Raw genomic sequence first — 16,550 nt, forward strand, 5'->3', positions numbered from 1 at the left:
CTTCAATAAAAAGAATGTTGATTCCAAATAAACGAAGATCAGGATGAAGCAAGTGGGGGGGGGGGGGGGACTTAGACGGACACCATAGAGAGAAAACGAATAGAGTCTTATTGGGCGCCTACACTGCTGCTGACCTTTTCATTTTATTTCGCCACACTTTTAATTTCTGAGGAACTGTGCTGCTGTTCTACCTTGTTGTGGAGAAGGGTGCGTGGTTTGCAAGGGTTTGTTTTTGCTTTGCTTTTAAACTAGATGCAAAAGTAAACGAATGCAATAGAAAAAAACAATAATGAAGCAATATAAATTTGAGAGAGGTCACGCCCATTATTGCTTGTTTAAATCCGATGTTTTACAGAGAGTAGCCGTGCTTTTCTGTTGCAAAAAAATAACAAGGAGTCTTGTGGCACCTTAATGTTGTAATCCCACCCGCATGTGTTTGTGTTTTAATATTCCTAGGAATGAGTATCACTGAACTAAATAAGACTTGCTTCTGAGTAGACATGCATAGTATTCCACAGCAAATGAATAGACTAAAATCCACGCGTCATTATCGCAGTGGTTCTTACAACCCTTCAGTTTCCCACTCGAACCATGGAGATGCCGAGTGCTAGAACGACGCTCCGTATGAGGGTGGGGGGAGGGGAACACCCGTGGCGGCTTCTAATAGTTACCGGAAGTGCAGCCTGTAGGCGTGTGTTCCTCTTCACTTTTCCCATCTCTGTGGTGCGGAGTCCAGAGAAGGGCGGAGCCGATTAACTCGCTACCAGTCCGGCAGGCTGCGCTTCGGCTAGGGGACGCCAGATGGCGTTAATCAGCTGGGGGAGGCGGAGTGGTTTCGGCTTCCCGCGGCTTTTTCCTCTCAGGCTCAAATAGTTCCCGCCGTTCCGGGAGCGACCCGCTCGCTGCAGAGGGGAGGAAGCGCCATGGTAAGCCGCGCCCGCTTGGGTCTCCAGCTAGCGCGCCGAGCGGCTCCCAGCATGGCGGGAGGAGAGGCTCCGGGGGCGGGTGGCCATGGAGCGGACCAGGGAACCCCGCTCCTGGAGGGCTCCTTCTGCTCATTCGACCCCGTGGGAGCAGAGGCTGAGACCCCAGACACGCGCTTACCCGGCTGTAAGCGTCATGGAACTCGGCGGGACTTACTTCCGAGTAGGACTTACTTCTGGGAGACCAAAGCGCGTGAGATCCGGGGACGCGCTTTAAGGAATGGCAGGCTGCCCTCGCCTGGGCCAGTAGTTTCTTCTTACTAGAACAACTGGGTCAGCAAAGGCCCACATGCCCCTCTCTGTGTGTTTCTTTATTAAGTGTATATCTTTACAAGGGATTCAAGACAGTACAGGAAGAAGCTCACCCCCCACTCCGACAGCCTTGTGAGCAGTAGGTTAGACACACACACACGCGCACACACACACAGGGGCTCCTGTGCCTCCCCAGCCCTAGTTCAATACGGTACCACTACATTACCCTGTTACATAAGATAGGGTGACCATATGGAAAGGAGGACAGGGCTCCTGTATCTTTAACAGTGGTATTGAAAAGGGAATTTCAGCAAGTGTCATTTGTATATATGGAGAACCTGGTGAAATTCCCTCTTCATCACAGCAGTTAAAGCTGCAGGTGCCCTGCCCTCTTTTAAATCTGGTCACAGTATAGCTGCAGTATAGCTCCTGCAGCTTTAACTGTTGTGATGAAGAGGAAATTTCACCGGGTGTGACATGCAGACAAATGACACCTGCTGAAATTCCCTTTTCTATGCAACTGTTAAAGATACAGGAGCCCTGTCCTCCTTTTCATATGGTCACCCTACATAAGAAGAGCCCTGCTGGATCAGACCAAGGGTCCATCTAGTCCAGCACTCTGTTCACACAATGACCAGCCAGCTGTCTGCCAGGGACCAGCAAAGAAGGTCACGGAGCAACAGCCATGTTCCCCAGCATGTAGGCCTACTGCCTTGGATACTGGATGTAGCACATAGCCATCAGGGCTAGTAGCCAACCTTCTCCAGGAACTTATCCGCCTGACTTTTAAAGCCATCTAAATTGGTGGACATCGCTACAGCCTGTGGTAGTGAATTCCATAGTCTAACTATGTGCTGTGTGAAGAAATACTGCTTTTTATCTGTCCTGAATCTCCCACCAATCAGCTTCATGGGATGACCCTGGGTTCTAGCATTCTGGGAGATGACCCTGGGTTCTAGTATTATGTTTCTACAGTATCCCCTTTTCTGTAGCTTGTTTGTTTATTTATTTGATTTATAACCCTTCTTTCTACCAAAAAATGGCACTCAAGGCAACTTACAAAAACAATTTAAAGGATTAAACAAAAAACACATTAAAAGACAACAATTACGTAATAAAAACAGCACCCAACCTACAGATCCACTTACAAACTTCTTGAATAAAGCAGTCTTTGCCTGTCATTGGAAGGGATAGCAGAGAGGGAGCAAACTTCGCTTGGGAGAGAGTTCCACAGCCTGTGAGCTGAAAAGTCCCCTGAAAAGTCCCTCCCTCGTGTCACTGTTAAATGTGCTTCTGATAGTGGTGGTTTCAAAAGAAGGGTCTCTTCAGAAGATCTTAAGGGCTGGGTAGGTTCGAATGGGAGAAGGTGGTCTTTCACATAGCCTGGTCCCAAGCTATATAGGGATTTATAGGTCATAACCACGCCTTTGAATTCTGTCCAGGAACAAACTAGTAGCCAGTGAAGTTGTGGCCTTCCTGTAACGCCCCGGTCAACAGTTTTGTGTGATCGTGGCCAGATCAGACATCTCTAGGAACAGGTGCAGTTGGCGGACTAGCCCCAGCTATGCAAACACACTTCTGGCCACCATCCAGGTTCAAGACCATGTCCAAAAGTGCACTCAAACTGTCAGCGCGAGTCTAACCCCATCCATCACAGGTTGAATCCCTGTTCCCTGATCTACTTTTTAAGTGACCAGGAGCACCTCTGCCTTGTTTGGATTAAGCTTCAATTTGTTTGTCCTTATCCAGTCCATAGTTGCCTGTCAGACACTTTGGGGGAAGCCCAGTGAAGGACTTGAACCCATTTATTCCCAGTCTAAGTCAAATACCCTAGTCACACTACTACACTCTTATCACATACACAAGATCCACCCACAGTCTGGTACTCGGCAGTAACCCAAGGAAGTAAACCCTATGGAACACAGTGGTGGGTTTATCAATGAGTAAACATGCATAAGGTTTGGTGATGTGTTAATTATCTAGAACTGCCTTGTTGGGTCAGTACATTTAATTCAAGACTTCATGTTGACTAGCCACATGCCCCTCGGAAGCCCATGAACAGAGCATAGTAGTAATTTTTATTCCATGTCATTTGGGCAAGAATCTGATCACTATAGAGATACTGTCTTAATCAGGACTAGTAGTTGTTGAAAGACTTACCCTCTGTGAAACTATCTGAGCCTTAGAAGGCTTAAGTCAGAGAATGTAGTTATAACCGCTATTAATCTTAGGCAGTGAGGATGCTCCTGCATCTTTATCATTCTTGCAATCTCAGATTGCTTATTTTGCTTTCTGTGAAACATTTTCTTTAACCCAGTAAGTTGCATATGGAGAAGATGGCTTTTATGTGACAACCAGTACAGATGCAGAGTCTTATCCACATCACAGTGCCATGGACATGAAGGAAACACCCTATCACTGCTACAGAAGCGAGGGGTTGAAAGCCATTGTTTGAACAGGTCACTTACAACTTCCTCTCTTCAGCCTTGTTATCAGCAGCTCCACTGAACTTGTTATGCTCTTGAGTTCTTGGAACTTAACACCTGTTGCTTCTCACATATTCTGATAACCACAAGTAAAACTGGTAGGTTAAAGGGCATAAGCGTGTCAGCATTGCCAGACAAGTAAAACAGAACTCTCTGTACCCTGGGAACGTAATATTGCATCCTGTCTCAACTTTGGGTTGAAAACTCACGTTCTGGCATGTTTATGTCACTTGCTTTCTCAAGAGATTGATTAAAGGGAAAATGGTGCTTTATCATCCCTGTCATCGTCTGGCAGTGGCTTCTAAGTCGGGGTTTCTTTCACTGTGGCTTGGGAGAGTTTTCTATGCAACATGGTCCCTTAAGCACATTTTAGTCTTTGTATGTTATCCTTCCCCAAGTCTCTCATAGCATTGTATCCTGTCTTGGAGAAGAATGGGTATGGAGAAGAATGTCAGCCTTCCTCCTCCTGAGGGTATAGCTCCTACTGCTATTTGGCTCCCAACCCACCCTGTTTTTTAAAAAGTGCATTCCAGGGTTAGAAAATGAGGATCTTTGTGTGAGAGTCAGTTGTGTTTTTTTAAATAATGCCCTTCTAATCTAGTTGGCCCCATCAGAAGTTGGGGGAAGTTAGGCAGGGGTAGGCAACTTGTGGCCCTCCAGATGTTTTGGTGTTATTATTATTATTATTATTATTATTAATTTATATAGCACCATCAATGTACATGGTGCTGTACAGAGTAAAACAGTAAATAGCGAGACCCTGCCGCATAGGCTTACATTTGGGAGCTGTATGCCAAAACATCAGGATGGCCACAAGATACCCACCCCTGAGTTAGGACAAGCTTGCAAGGGCACCTATCCCTCTGAGTATGAGGGGAAGACCTAGCTGACAACATTCCTGTGCCCCAGCTGACAAAACTTCAAAGCAAAACAGTTGCTCAAACAAGTATGTTAAGTACAAGGAGGCCAGGACAGTCAACCATGCCCTTTTTTTATCCTACATATCTCTATGTCCCAAGTGAACAATCTCAATAAACCAAAACAGTTTTGAAGGAAGAAAGCCAGTAATGGTGTTGGGGCTATCCAGTATGTTGCAGTCAGGGCTGTGCACCATCTCAGGGCCAAACCTTGAATCCAAACTAAAGTGGGCCAATTCAGTCCCAATCTGGATTGGCACCAGATCAGGCCGAGGCCATCTGGAGTGGATCAGGCCAGGTATGAAGCACCTTGTACAGCTTCAGCCCAATCTGGGGTGATGGTAAGCCACTGTTCCTTGCCCACCCATGGGACTTACTTGAGCCATCCTGCATTCACGCGTCCTCGATGATAGGCGCCATTTTAAAAATAGATGGGAACTCTGTAGTTTCCTGCTTCTAAGATTGCAAACTGTGGAAATGGTCCATTACAGCCACTGTAGTTTGCAACCTTAGATGTAGGAAATACAGAGTCCCCGTCTTCTTTTAAAATGCCAGCTCTCGTTGGGAACATGCGATTGCAGAACAGCTCAGATAAGACTTGGGGGCAGCGGCTGTGGGTTTCACGGGGGGGGGGCAGTGGGAGGAATCCATTGGACTCTTGATCGGCCTATATCTGGCTTTCCCAGGCGCCCAGGAGCCCACAATGGCTGACCTGCTTTGAGGTGTCCGGATCTCACTTCTGATCTGGATCCAAAGTGGAATGGTCCAGGCCCAAAGCACCCTTTTACAGATGGTGAACTGAGATTTAGAGACAGTGTATTGGGAAAAGCTCTCCATGGAGGCTGAGGGCTTCAAAAACAAGAGATACTGCTGTTGAAGCCCATCATTCTGTCAGGTTGACCACACTAGAAGGTATAAGGCAGTGACCTCTTGTATCATATCATCTTCTTTTCCTGTCTTTTGGTGCAGCATTGCTACTTATCTGCTGCTGAATCCTTCCGAGCAAGAATTGTACCCATTCACTCATCTCCTGAATCAAGCCCAAAACTAAGTGAAGGCTTCTGAAAGCATGTTTAGCGGACTAATCTGCTAAGCATGATTAACTCACTACATAACTCTATGATCTACTGAGTGGTCTACTGAAACTAATTTCAGTCCAGATGAGAGCTGTATACTGAACAATGCCCCCTGCAGAAAGACATAGAATCTATAATTAAAATGTAAAACAGAAGATGGAATAATTGATTCTACAGTATGTACACACTGTTTCTGTTTTTCATTTTGGAAATGTATAGTTCACTTTTGCAAACCAGTTCAAAGGCAGGCCCTGTGCTGCTTAAATGCCCTACCAGCCATGTGGTAGCTTCACACAGTTATAAGCTAATATTTCAGCATTCTATGTAAAAGACCAGACATTGTGGGTCAGCATAGGTAGTGCAGTCCACACAGATGAAGATGTGTCAGACTTTGGGGTTCTTTGGGATAGAATCAGGTATACTGTTTCCTGCACTTCCTTTTTTTTTTTAGATATAAACCTCTGGAAATGTATTCTGTGGGAAGCTCCCACAAGGACATGTCTCTAGACATTCCTGAAGATGTTAGCTTCAGACATATCAATTATCTTGCATGTTTTTCCCCTGTTTAGTCAAAGAAAAGGGGGCTGAGTGTTGAAGAGAAGAGAACTCGGATGATGGAAATATTTTTTGAAACGGTAAGTGATATTTGTTTGCTATTGGAGGCTGCATTGTGAATGGTTTCATTGTGAGCACATATGGAGCCTGAACTGAAAACATGCAGTTGCCAAGTGGACTTGTTTTCCAGGTTTGGTTCAAAGGCATTTGCTGCGAACTGAACGTTTGTCCCAGAAGCCTTCAGGGTATCAGAGAGGATCTAGGAATGTACAGTCAGGTTGCACAGAGAGCTGGCCCCTGCCAAAAACAGCACGAGAGCCTTCCACTTGCCTGCTTCTTCAGGCATGAGGATACTTCTTAAATTGAGCTAATTGTATGATTGACAACCGTGGTTACATAATTTGGCTCTTTACTAAGATTTTCCAAAATGATTTCTGAAATGTGTGAGTGGGTTCAGACAATTGTATATTGCGTTAATAAACCTATATAAGAACGTGCTTCTTCCTTGCACTTGCAGTCCATTTCTGCGATACCCAGTTAAACCAGGAATTCTCCAATCAACCTGTTTCCTGGTTTGGATAAAATGGGAGCCTTTGGTTAATTGAAAATTTCCTGGCTTGTTTGTACTGCAAAGGGAGGCGTTTGCATGTATGGGAGAAAAGATTTGTTTGTATTTCAGCTGATTCAAGCACTTTAAAAAAATGTTTTAGCTATATTTTATTCAATTATTCATGTGTTGGATTGTTCAGTTGCTGGCAAAAGGTATGGTTGGAAACAGTAGTTTGCTCTTCACTATATTTTCAGCCCAGCCTGAGTAAACACAGTTCTTTTTGCTAAGCAAAAATAAAAAGGTCAATATTTAATGCAGTGATGTACTTCCAAATCTTAAGAGCAATTAATATGAGAAAATCTTTCTTCTCAGTTTCCGTAATGCTTGCTTATGTTTGTGTATATTGGGTACTTTTTAGACATTTGCCTATAGGCTGCTGTAGTGTAGCAACAATTCCTTCTAAAATTATATCTAAAGAGCTTCATTTTTCTAGCTGAGGGGGAAAACAAATGAGCAAACTTGGATATATCTTGTTGGAAAGTGTAAATGTGTATGGGGAGTGGAGAGATAGAGAAATACTGCTACCAGCCCCCAAATAACAGTTTAAGTAAATGCATACAATTCTGAAGCAAAATTTATAACTCAGCCACACTCACTGCCCCCAATTCTGTAACCAAAAATATTGCCAGGAGTGGACTACAGATGTACTTGAGGTGAGATGCCTATTGAAAATGTATGTAAAATTGTATTAGTTTTTTTTTTTTAAATGGAAAGTATCTATCAGTCATCCTAGTGCTTTTGCTCTGACTAATTAGAACAGGGATGGGGAACATGTGGCCCTCCAGATGTTGTTGGACTTCAACTCCCATCATCCCTTGTTGTTGGATATGCTGGCTAGGGCTGATGGAAGTTCCAGTCCAACATCATCTGGAGAGCCACTGTTCCACGTTCCTGAATTAGAACATATAGCAAAGTGCAGGTCTTCTTCTTTACTGAATAACTGGACAGAATAGCTCCTGAATGTTTCCCCTTTGATCTCTTGATGAGGACATAGGCCAAATGCAACCATTACTTTAGGAAACGTGACTGGAATATTCCTTGGAGAGGGAACATCCCCTGTTCTTCTCCTGTGGGAGAAGACATGACAGGCACAGGAGAAGCAGGTTAATCTCTGGCAAGGATCTTTCTTGTGTTCTTTGTCAGTTGCCCACACCCGACCCATACATGTATGGTGTTTGAAGAAAATAGGAGCCATAGGGCAGATTGCTTTTTTAATCTCTGTCAGAGAGGCTCCAGTGGTAGTGTGGTTTAAATGATAACTTATCACACAGCCCTGCTTTACTAGCACTCACAATACATGTAGTCCTAGGAGAGAGACAGAGATATGTAGCAGTTTCAGTGAGGTTTCTCCCCTTTACTGTAATAAGAAGGAACTCCCAAGTTCTCTTTGCTTTACTCAACCCTTTTTGTGTTGTCTGCTCTGCATTCGGTAGCAGAAGTCAGAGCAGAGAGATTGCAAATGTTAAGAGGTGCATCAATTTGCATGCAACCTCGGCTTTGTCAAAGGAAGGATGGACAGCTCACAAATCTGCAGACAGGGCAAAAGTGAAAACAAAAATGCAGAGATATATTTATGGTGTTAAATATATTTTAAAGTTTGGGACAGTTCAGTGTAACTTGTCTAGTACTTCACACCTGTGTTTCTCAACTATGTGCCTTCTATATGTGTTGGACTGCAACTCCCATGCTGGGTGGCAATTATGGGAGTTGTAGATCCAGAGGGCATCAGGTTGGGGAAAGCTGGTTTACAAATTTATTGGCATTTGGAAACAAAAAATAGTTTAGCAATTGTCTGTATGGCCATAGATATCTGAGGTGGTTTCAGAGAACTATTGGGGATATTCTGTTTGCTGTCAGAAAGAAGCAGGTGCAGAATTAGTCAAAGAGCTAACCAGTTCCTTCCACCTCTCACATGTGGAAGTGGTGATGTGGTGGAGTGTCTTATGTAAGTTGTAAAGACTGTTGAGTCATGACTGTTAAGCTTGAAACCACAAAGGCCTCTTTGCTGAGGAAATAATTCCAAACTGCATTGGATGCTTTGCATTTCACTATGTTTACAGCAATGGTGTCTTTCTCTCTCTCTCTCTCTCTCTTTGGTAACAGAAAGATGTATTCCAGTTAAAAGACATTGAGAAAATTGCTCCCAAAGAGAAAGGAATCAGTGAGTACCGAGACTTGTTTCCCACGAAGCCTTTATCATAAGAGCAAACTGTTTTGCAAAGTTTTCAGATCTTCCAAACATTCCTAGGATATATGCAGATGGAAGGCTTTAGCACTAACAATCAAAAAGCATTACGTCTTTCCTTCCTTAATGGATTTTTTTTTCTGGTAAGAAAAAAGACAGAAGCAGCAGAAAAATATGGGAGGGCTACAAATGTTGTCTGGACCCCCAGTAACATTCTATGAATGATGTAGTGTGATTGCACAATAAAAGGCTAGTCTGTAAGCACCCCGATTATTCACAGGGGCTTTAGATGTATGATCTTCATAGCAATTCTGTAAGGAACTATATGAATGCTGTGATCCTCCTCTTACTATAATGTGCAGTAAACTAGTAGAGGATAAAAGAGAATCTGTTGACCTTGCTGCTATTGTTGATTTCCTAATCGAATATGGAGCTTCGTATTAGGCAATTTATATATAGTACCCTCATTTTACCTGGATGTAGACTTACCTGGCAGTCAATTAGTTATATACAATTAAAATCTTGCATTACTGGAAATGTTGAAAATGGGTCAAGAAGGGGGAGGGGATGACACCCCCCAACACACACCTTTATCTAGACAAATAATTTTCTGCAATAGGTAATAGCTTATAAAACTAAACTCTGTAAGGAATGAAAAGCATGTTGTGAATAAGTTTGGGACTTATCTAGTGAAGAGACTAGCCGTACTCGTGTCTCTTCACAATATACCAAATTAATGTACTCCTTGATTATGTCACCTGTGTGCCAGGTAGAGACAGCATGGGTGCAGAGAGGCATTTTCAAGTTTTCCAAGAGTGCTGTATTTGCCGCAGAGTTTGAACATGATCTAGATATACAAAATGACTTTATTTTGGACTGGCTTTGAAGACCAGAATTAAGTTTTCAGTGTTTGAGGCTGTCATCTAGATTTCTTTGACTGATATATTTCAGAAATGGTTGCAAGCTGTAATTTTGAGAAGTGAGAAGGACTAGACACCCAAATAAATAAAATTTGTTCAGAGTACTTTCACATTTCATGTGAAGTCTGGTGACCAGAACTGTACCTAGTATTCCAAGTGTGTTTGCATGATAGATTTGAATAAAGGCATTAACATATTAGCCTCTTTTGTTTTTTATTCCTTTCCTAACCATCCCCAGTATGGAATGCACCTTTTTCATGGCCGACGCACATTTATGTCAGCCTCTTAGGAATTGGTCACACAACTACTTTCCTCCTACATGGTGGCTTTCATGCTGTCAACTTATGATAGAAATCCACATGCAACTGTATATCTTCCTGCTATTCCGTACTAATTTAGAACCTGCTATTCTGTTGTGACTGGAAGAACTTTACAGCAATTGTGTGAAAATGTACAAAAAGCAAGAAAACCACCAGGTCCTTGTTATGTACTCGTATGTTCTAATAAGTAGTTAACTCTCTCCACCTCGATTTTAAAAAAATAATACAGTGTTTGTTTTTTTGGCAGCTGCTATGTCAGTGAAGGATGTCTTACAGAGCTTAGTTGATGATGGTATGGTGGACACTGATAGGATTGGGACTTCCAATTATTTTTGGGCTTTTCCAAGTAAAGCTCTTCATGCAAGAAAACGTAAACTGGAGGAACTGCAGAATGAGGTAATTCAGAGTTGATATTTAATTTGCCACACGTCAGAAATAGGAATGGGTGGATGTTGGCCTACTCCCAAATAACATCCCCTCCCCATTTCCACTCATGCATCAGTTAAGCCTGTGTGTTTATGATTGTAATCATTTTAAATATATATATAATTTTGACCTGCTGGCCTTTCAAATATTATTTGTTTATTACAAATATTTGTAAGTCATTCTTTAGCGCAAAGACTTTAAGAGTAGTTCTGAGTTATATGTGTGACCTAGTACTTAGGTCCTAGACCTAGACTTAGGTCCTAGACATCTGTTTTAAGATATTCGTTTAATAAGGCACAATTCTATGCAAGTTTAGACAGAAACAAATTCTACAACTCCCAGCATTCCCCAGCTGGCTGGGGGCTGTAGCTAAGTGGCAGAGCACCTGCTTTGCATGCTGAAGGTTCCAGGTTCCCTGGCATTTCTGGGTAGGGCTGGAAATATTCTTGCTTCAAACCCTGGAGAGCCGCTTCCAGTCAGTATTGACAATACTGGGCCAGAGGGACCAAGAGTCTGACTCAGTGGGCCTGTCCAGAAGACCCCTTAAACCCTGCTGGTTAAGGCTTTTGGTTAAGCAGCAGTGTTTAAGGTGTTGTGTGCAATGTGTTTTGCTAAACCCTGGTCACTTTCTAACCCCATTCAGACTGTCTGCAGTAGGGTTAGTGGCTCTGACTGTGACTTAAGGTGTTGTGTGCAACAGCACGGATTGTGATTATTGCTAACCCCAGAGAATCACAGTTCCATTAGCCACAGTGCCTGAAGTGTTGTCTGAACAGGCCCAGTGTAAGGCAGCTGCCTATGTTCCTATTAATTTTTTCTGCCTAAAGATGCATAACATGGGCATAGTGATAATTTTTCATCCATGGTGTTGTTTTGAAGGGTTTGAAATTGCCTATAGATTTTAGGTTATGAATTCACCCTTGTAGCCTGTACTGTGATCATATGCATTCTAGGTTGTGAGCTGTTAATAGCCTTAGCTATGGTTAACATAGATGCATACAGCACAGTGAACTATGGCTAAGAGCTGGATGGGTAGAGGAATAAAGTCATGTATGGTCTCCTTTCAATAAGCACAGTTTACGCCTTAGATGGGTTACGGAGGGAGAGAGACTGCACAATCCTATGGACTGTTCTTCATTTCCTAACCGTGGTAAAGGAACAAACAGAATCATATCCATACTGGCCCTTTAATACAATTAGATTATTCTTCGATAAAAGAATTAGTAAAGCAAAATATTCCTCTCTCTGGGTAATAATCTCAAACTTGTATTTTCTCGAGTCCAGGCCGGTATGCCACCAGTTCTAGCTGAAGTACACCTAGCTAATTTGTTTTGCTAATTAGATTTTTGCATTACTGGCTCTTCGTAGTGGGGGGAAAATACATGGATGCACAGGTTCCTTTCAGTAAATGGAATCTTAAAGATTAATATAGAATGAATGCAATTAGTGTTGCAGCAGATGACTGACCTGTAGAATGGGTCATCTTAACTAATTGCATAGAAATCTCTCCTAACTTCAGAAATGGGATCATCTGATCATTTTCTGCTCTACAAGCTAAGTGCTCTATTAATTGTACCATCAGTGGGAAGTTGAGGAAAGGGAGAAGGGAAAACCTCCACCATCACATGGAAGCAAGGAGCTGACTTCTAAAACCTTTGGAGAAAAATATGCTTCAAAAAATATGCTCCCCATGTGTAGAGGAGATTACTTTTCTGTAGGCTGCCACACACTTAATTCTTCCCAGTGCCCTACAGATTATATGTGAAAATGCTGCAGAAGTAAATGCATTTTACTATATTTTATTAAATAGAATTCCTTATGTATGTTAGTATCCTGTTATGCAAAGTTCGAGTTATATGTACTACTTACTAATCCATTATGCTTGTGGAAGACATCATAATGTGGATATAGTGCCCTATAATAAATAGGTGAACAAAATATTTTTAAAGGGATAGGTACTACCTGTAGGCTCACAGTCTAATTTTTCAGAAAAGTAACTTAATTGTTTTCCTCATCTGAATGTGGATTAGGGGATAATAAAATGCTGTGATGAGGCTTCAGTGATTGCATTCTTGTCTGAAATACCTGAACTCCTATTTTGAGCCCTCCCACAAAATGTAGTGCTATTGCTATAATTCAACTTTTGCCATCTCATATACTTCTTTATTTTTACAAATATCCAAAATACAAATCTTACAAATATACTAAGAATAATTCTTAAAAATCTTCATACTATAAATTATTCCTACAAAAATCACCATTATTCACAACAAAAACAATGCAGAAGGTTGAATGGCATCCTGAAAACTATTATTCCAATATGTTACAAATAAAATCCACTTTCTCATGAATCTCTTAGTATTCCTTCTCCTTTCTCAGATAATAAGTAATCTGACACATGTCTGCCATATGTTTAAATACCATTATGAAATGAGAGGAGAATTATTTTTCCCATTTAATGGCTATACATATCTTAGCTGCTGTTAATGAATTACTTATTAAATCTAAATCAGATTCTATTACTATATTCTTCAAATAACATCGTATAACCATGTTGGGATGTACTGGTAAAGAGTGGACTGTAGTTTCTTCTGTCTCTCCAAACTTGAGTGATAACTACACATGTCCCAAATAAATGAAACAAATCAGTAGGTGATGTAGATCAGTGCCGATACACACGGCTTCTTGTATTATAAATTAAAGATCTCCTATGAAGGGTAAGATACTATTAAAACACATTCATTTTGTGGAATAGTTTGAGTTATATCTCTTTCCCATTTTGACTTAAAACTAACGTAAAGCCCATGTCATCTTGGGTGCTAGTAATCCTGCTCCTTTCCTGCGTTTTAGCCCCTCTGTCCTCTCACAAGAGAGGAGCTCACGAATAATGCAGATGTGGCTCATGCATAGTGAATTTTCCTTTCAAAGTTCGCATGTGTAATGGTCCCTCCCCCATAGACCCCGTTTGGTCATCTCTGCCCCTTCATTCTCTCCACTGGCAGTGACAGCCTAACCGTGTGGCTGTACCCACAGCCTGCCTTCATGTCACATTGATTGGCCAAGCAGGACTGTCTGTCGTTCCACTGGCGGAGGGGCTGCCCTGCCTATTTGGTGTAGAGAAAATAAATTGCTATTAAAGCTCAAGCTTTGAACTTTTGCTAACTTTCAAAATTTTCTGCATATCTACACTGCTCAAGCTGCAGTTTAAAACAAAAATGAGCAAAATCAGTATGGTAGTTCTCGAGTAATTAACCTTACACTATATTTTTCTTATATAAGATGCTAGTTTCATCCTGCATACTTAAGAATATTTGATAAATGTTACTGATAAGATTCCAACTTACACCCATAGATATTTCTAATTCATATGGGGGGACATCCAGTGATGTGAGTTTTCTAGAAAATTTTGAATTGGGGTCATTTTCATAGGAACATTTTCAATTTGCATTAGAAAATGATCTGATGCCCTAGAGCAGGGATGGGCAACTTGCAGGCCCTACAGAAGTTTTGGCCTACAACTCCCATCATCTCTCACTATTGTCTATGCTGGCTAGAGCTGATGGGAGCTGTAGACCAAAACATCTGGAGGGTTACAAATTGCCCACCTCTGCACGAAATGATTATTAAGAACATAAGAAGTGCCATGCTGAGTCAGGGGGTCCATCTAGACCAGCATTCTGTTTACCCAATGGCCAGCCAGCTGTTGACAGAAACCCTCAAGCAGGACATGAGTGCCACAGCACTCTCCCACCTAGATTCCACAGCAACTGGTGTAAATAGGCATACTGCCTCTGATACAGGAAGTAGTAATTACAACTTTGAAACTGCCAGGCTTACCTTCTATCATGTTTGCTATTGGCATACATCCATTTTTAGTAATGAACGTATGAAGCAGACATTTTTCTGTGGAAAAATTTCCACCCCACATCGGTGGGGACAGCACATTCCCTAGTTAGAGTCCTAACAACTTGTATCAATTGTGGGGGAGCTATTTCCACCTCATAGCTCACCAATTCCTTTCAGGATCAGAAATATTCCATTGTAAAACATGTTCATAATTGAAATCATTCTAGAGTTTATCCAAATGGAAGTATCACATATCCCATGTTATCTCATATTAAACAGTGTTCACTGAACCCTTAGAGATCAGATGCTCCCCATGGGCTTCTAGTACTCTCAGATCTGATTCAAATATTCAGAAATAGCACACAACCTATTGTGGATTGCATCGTTTGAGATGGTAGGTAGGGGAATAGGATGTCTGAATGCTCTTCCATATAACAACTCTGCAAATTGAAAGTTAGCCTCAGGGCTCTAACCTAGCTTCTGCCTAATATACAAGCTTTTCATATACAGGGAGGTTGGGCTTTTTTTCTTTTTCTTTTTTTACACAAGCTTTCAAACATGTGAGTCCTCAATCTGCAGTTGGAAGTGGTACATTTCAATTAACAATTAATATTCTTCTAGCATGCCAACAAATTTCAGTGTGAGCATTGTTTTAAGAAGATGCATGTGTTAAAATGTGTTGCCCGCACACTACTGAATTCATGCCATATGCACGGACCAGTAAGATCTCTCCTCAAAAAGACACACACCTCAAAGACACCGATTCAGCTCAGCAACTGTTAAAACCTTTTATACTTTGTTCAGCCTGGCAAAACCTTTTATACTTTCTTCAGCCTTTGAGGAATTGCTGAGCCACACCCAGAACAATTTGGACTAGCAGTGGCGTCTGACTCATCTGAGCCCAACCAAGAAAACAAGCTTCTTTGTGCTTGGAAGTTTTAATGGTGTGGCTAGAGTGACTAAAACTGTGTGCATGCTGACTTTGCAACTGAAATGGACTCCCATGACCCTGAAGAGCATAATGTTTTGACTTTTGTGCCCCACACCAAACCATCTGTAGTGCGGAACATAATAATAAAAACGCCTGATGTATATCTCTTTGGAAATTCATGAGTTTTCAACTGGAAACATAAACGATCCCATAATATTTAATTTACATAAGACTTTTACACAGAGGTGTTTTAAAACATTTACCTTCACATTAGTTCTCAAAAATATGTAGTCACTTTCATTTACAGGAACTGAGGCTGAATGCGACTTGGTTCAAATAATCTTGACTGAAGCTGTGGCAGATCAGATATTTAAACCTACTCAAGCCAGGCATAGTCCAAAATCCAACAATAATAATGTCTTATCAGTATAGATGGCCAAGAGCCAAATTCAGCTACTATAAACAACTATATAGCTAAAGGTCTTGTTTGGATTACGTAGACTTCTCCAACTACCTCCCTGTAAATCACAGACTTGGAAAGTACCATCCTCTCATAGATCAAGTCAACAAACAAAGCAATCAAATATAGTGTAAGAAGTGTACTTGGAACAATAGCTCCATATGAGCCTAGCCACATATGGATGAAGAAAGGCAGGATACCACAAAACCAGACTGTCTAGCTTAGGGAGGATTTCTTTGTGACTCCAAATGTAAAATCAGATAGATCTTGATCATGAACAAAAACTCTCCTAGCTCAAATTTATTCACTTATTTACAAAATTTGTATACCACTGAAACAGATTCCGGAGCAGTGAACATAATTAAACAGTAAAGGATACAAAAATTAAAACACCATTGTTATACTAAAAAGCAAAGTATGCCAATAAAAAACCTCAGCTGACAGCCAAGAAATGCTTCTGGGAAGCACCGGAAACAACACAGTATTGGCACCTGCCTGACCTCCAGGGACAGGGAATTCCACAGAAAGGGGGCCACATGCTGAAGGCTCTTCTTCTGGCGGACTCCAGTTGGCCCATAGGTTC

At 41.7% G+C, this 16,550-nt stretch overlaps 1 protein-coding gene across 2 annotated transcripts in view; it reads left to right on the forward strand.

Moving 5' to 3' along the window:
• Window positions 1-816: 816 nt before the first annotated feature.
• The window catches only part of MND1 (meiotic nuclear divisions 1), a 34,223-nt gene continuing 18,489 nt past the window's right edge, over window positions 817-16,550 (forward strand). Inside the window, exons 1-4 of one of the 2 annotated variants that reach the window (XM_063135252.1) lie at window positions 817-926; window positions 6,284-6,349; window positions 8,983-9,040; window positions 10,552-10,700. In XM_063135252.1, the coding sequence (XP_062991322.1) occupies window positions 924-926; window positions 6,284-6,349; window positions 8,983-9,040; window positions 10,552-10,700 (276 nt within the window). In that variant the 5' untranslated portion in view covers window positions 817-923. Of the gene's footprint in view, window positions 927-4,154; window positions 4,194-6,283; window positions 6,350-8,982; window positions 9,041-10,551; window positions 10,701-16,550 lie in introns of those variants that run through there. The other variant, XM_063135251.1, reaches the window with a different exon arrangement.

This window comes from Elgaria multicarinata, chromosome 10, assembly GCF_023053635.1.
Source record: "Elgaria multicarinata webbii isolate HBS135686 ecotype San Diego chromosome 10, rElgMul1.1.pri, whole genome shotgun sequence".
Lineage (NCBI taxonomy): Eukaryota > Metazoa > Chordata > Lepidosauria > Squamata > Anguidae > Elgaria > Elgaria multicarinata.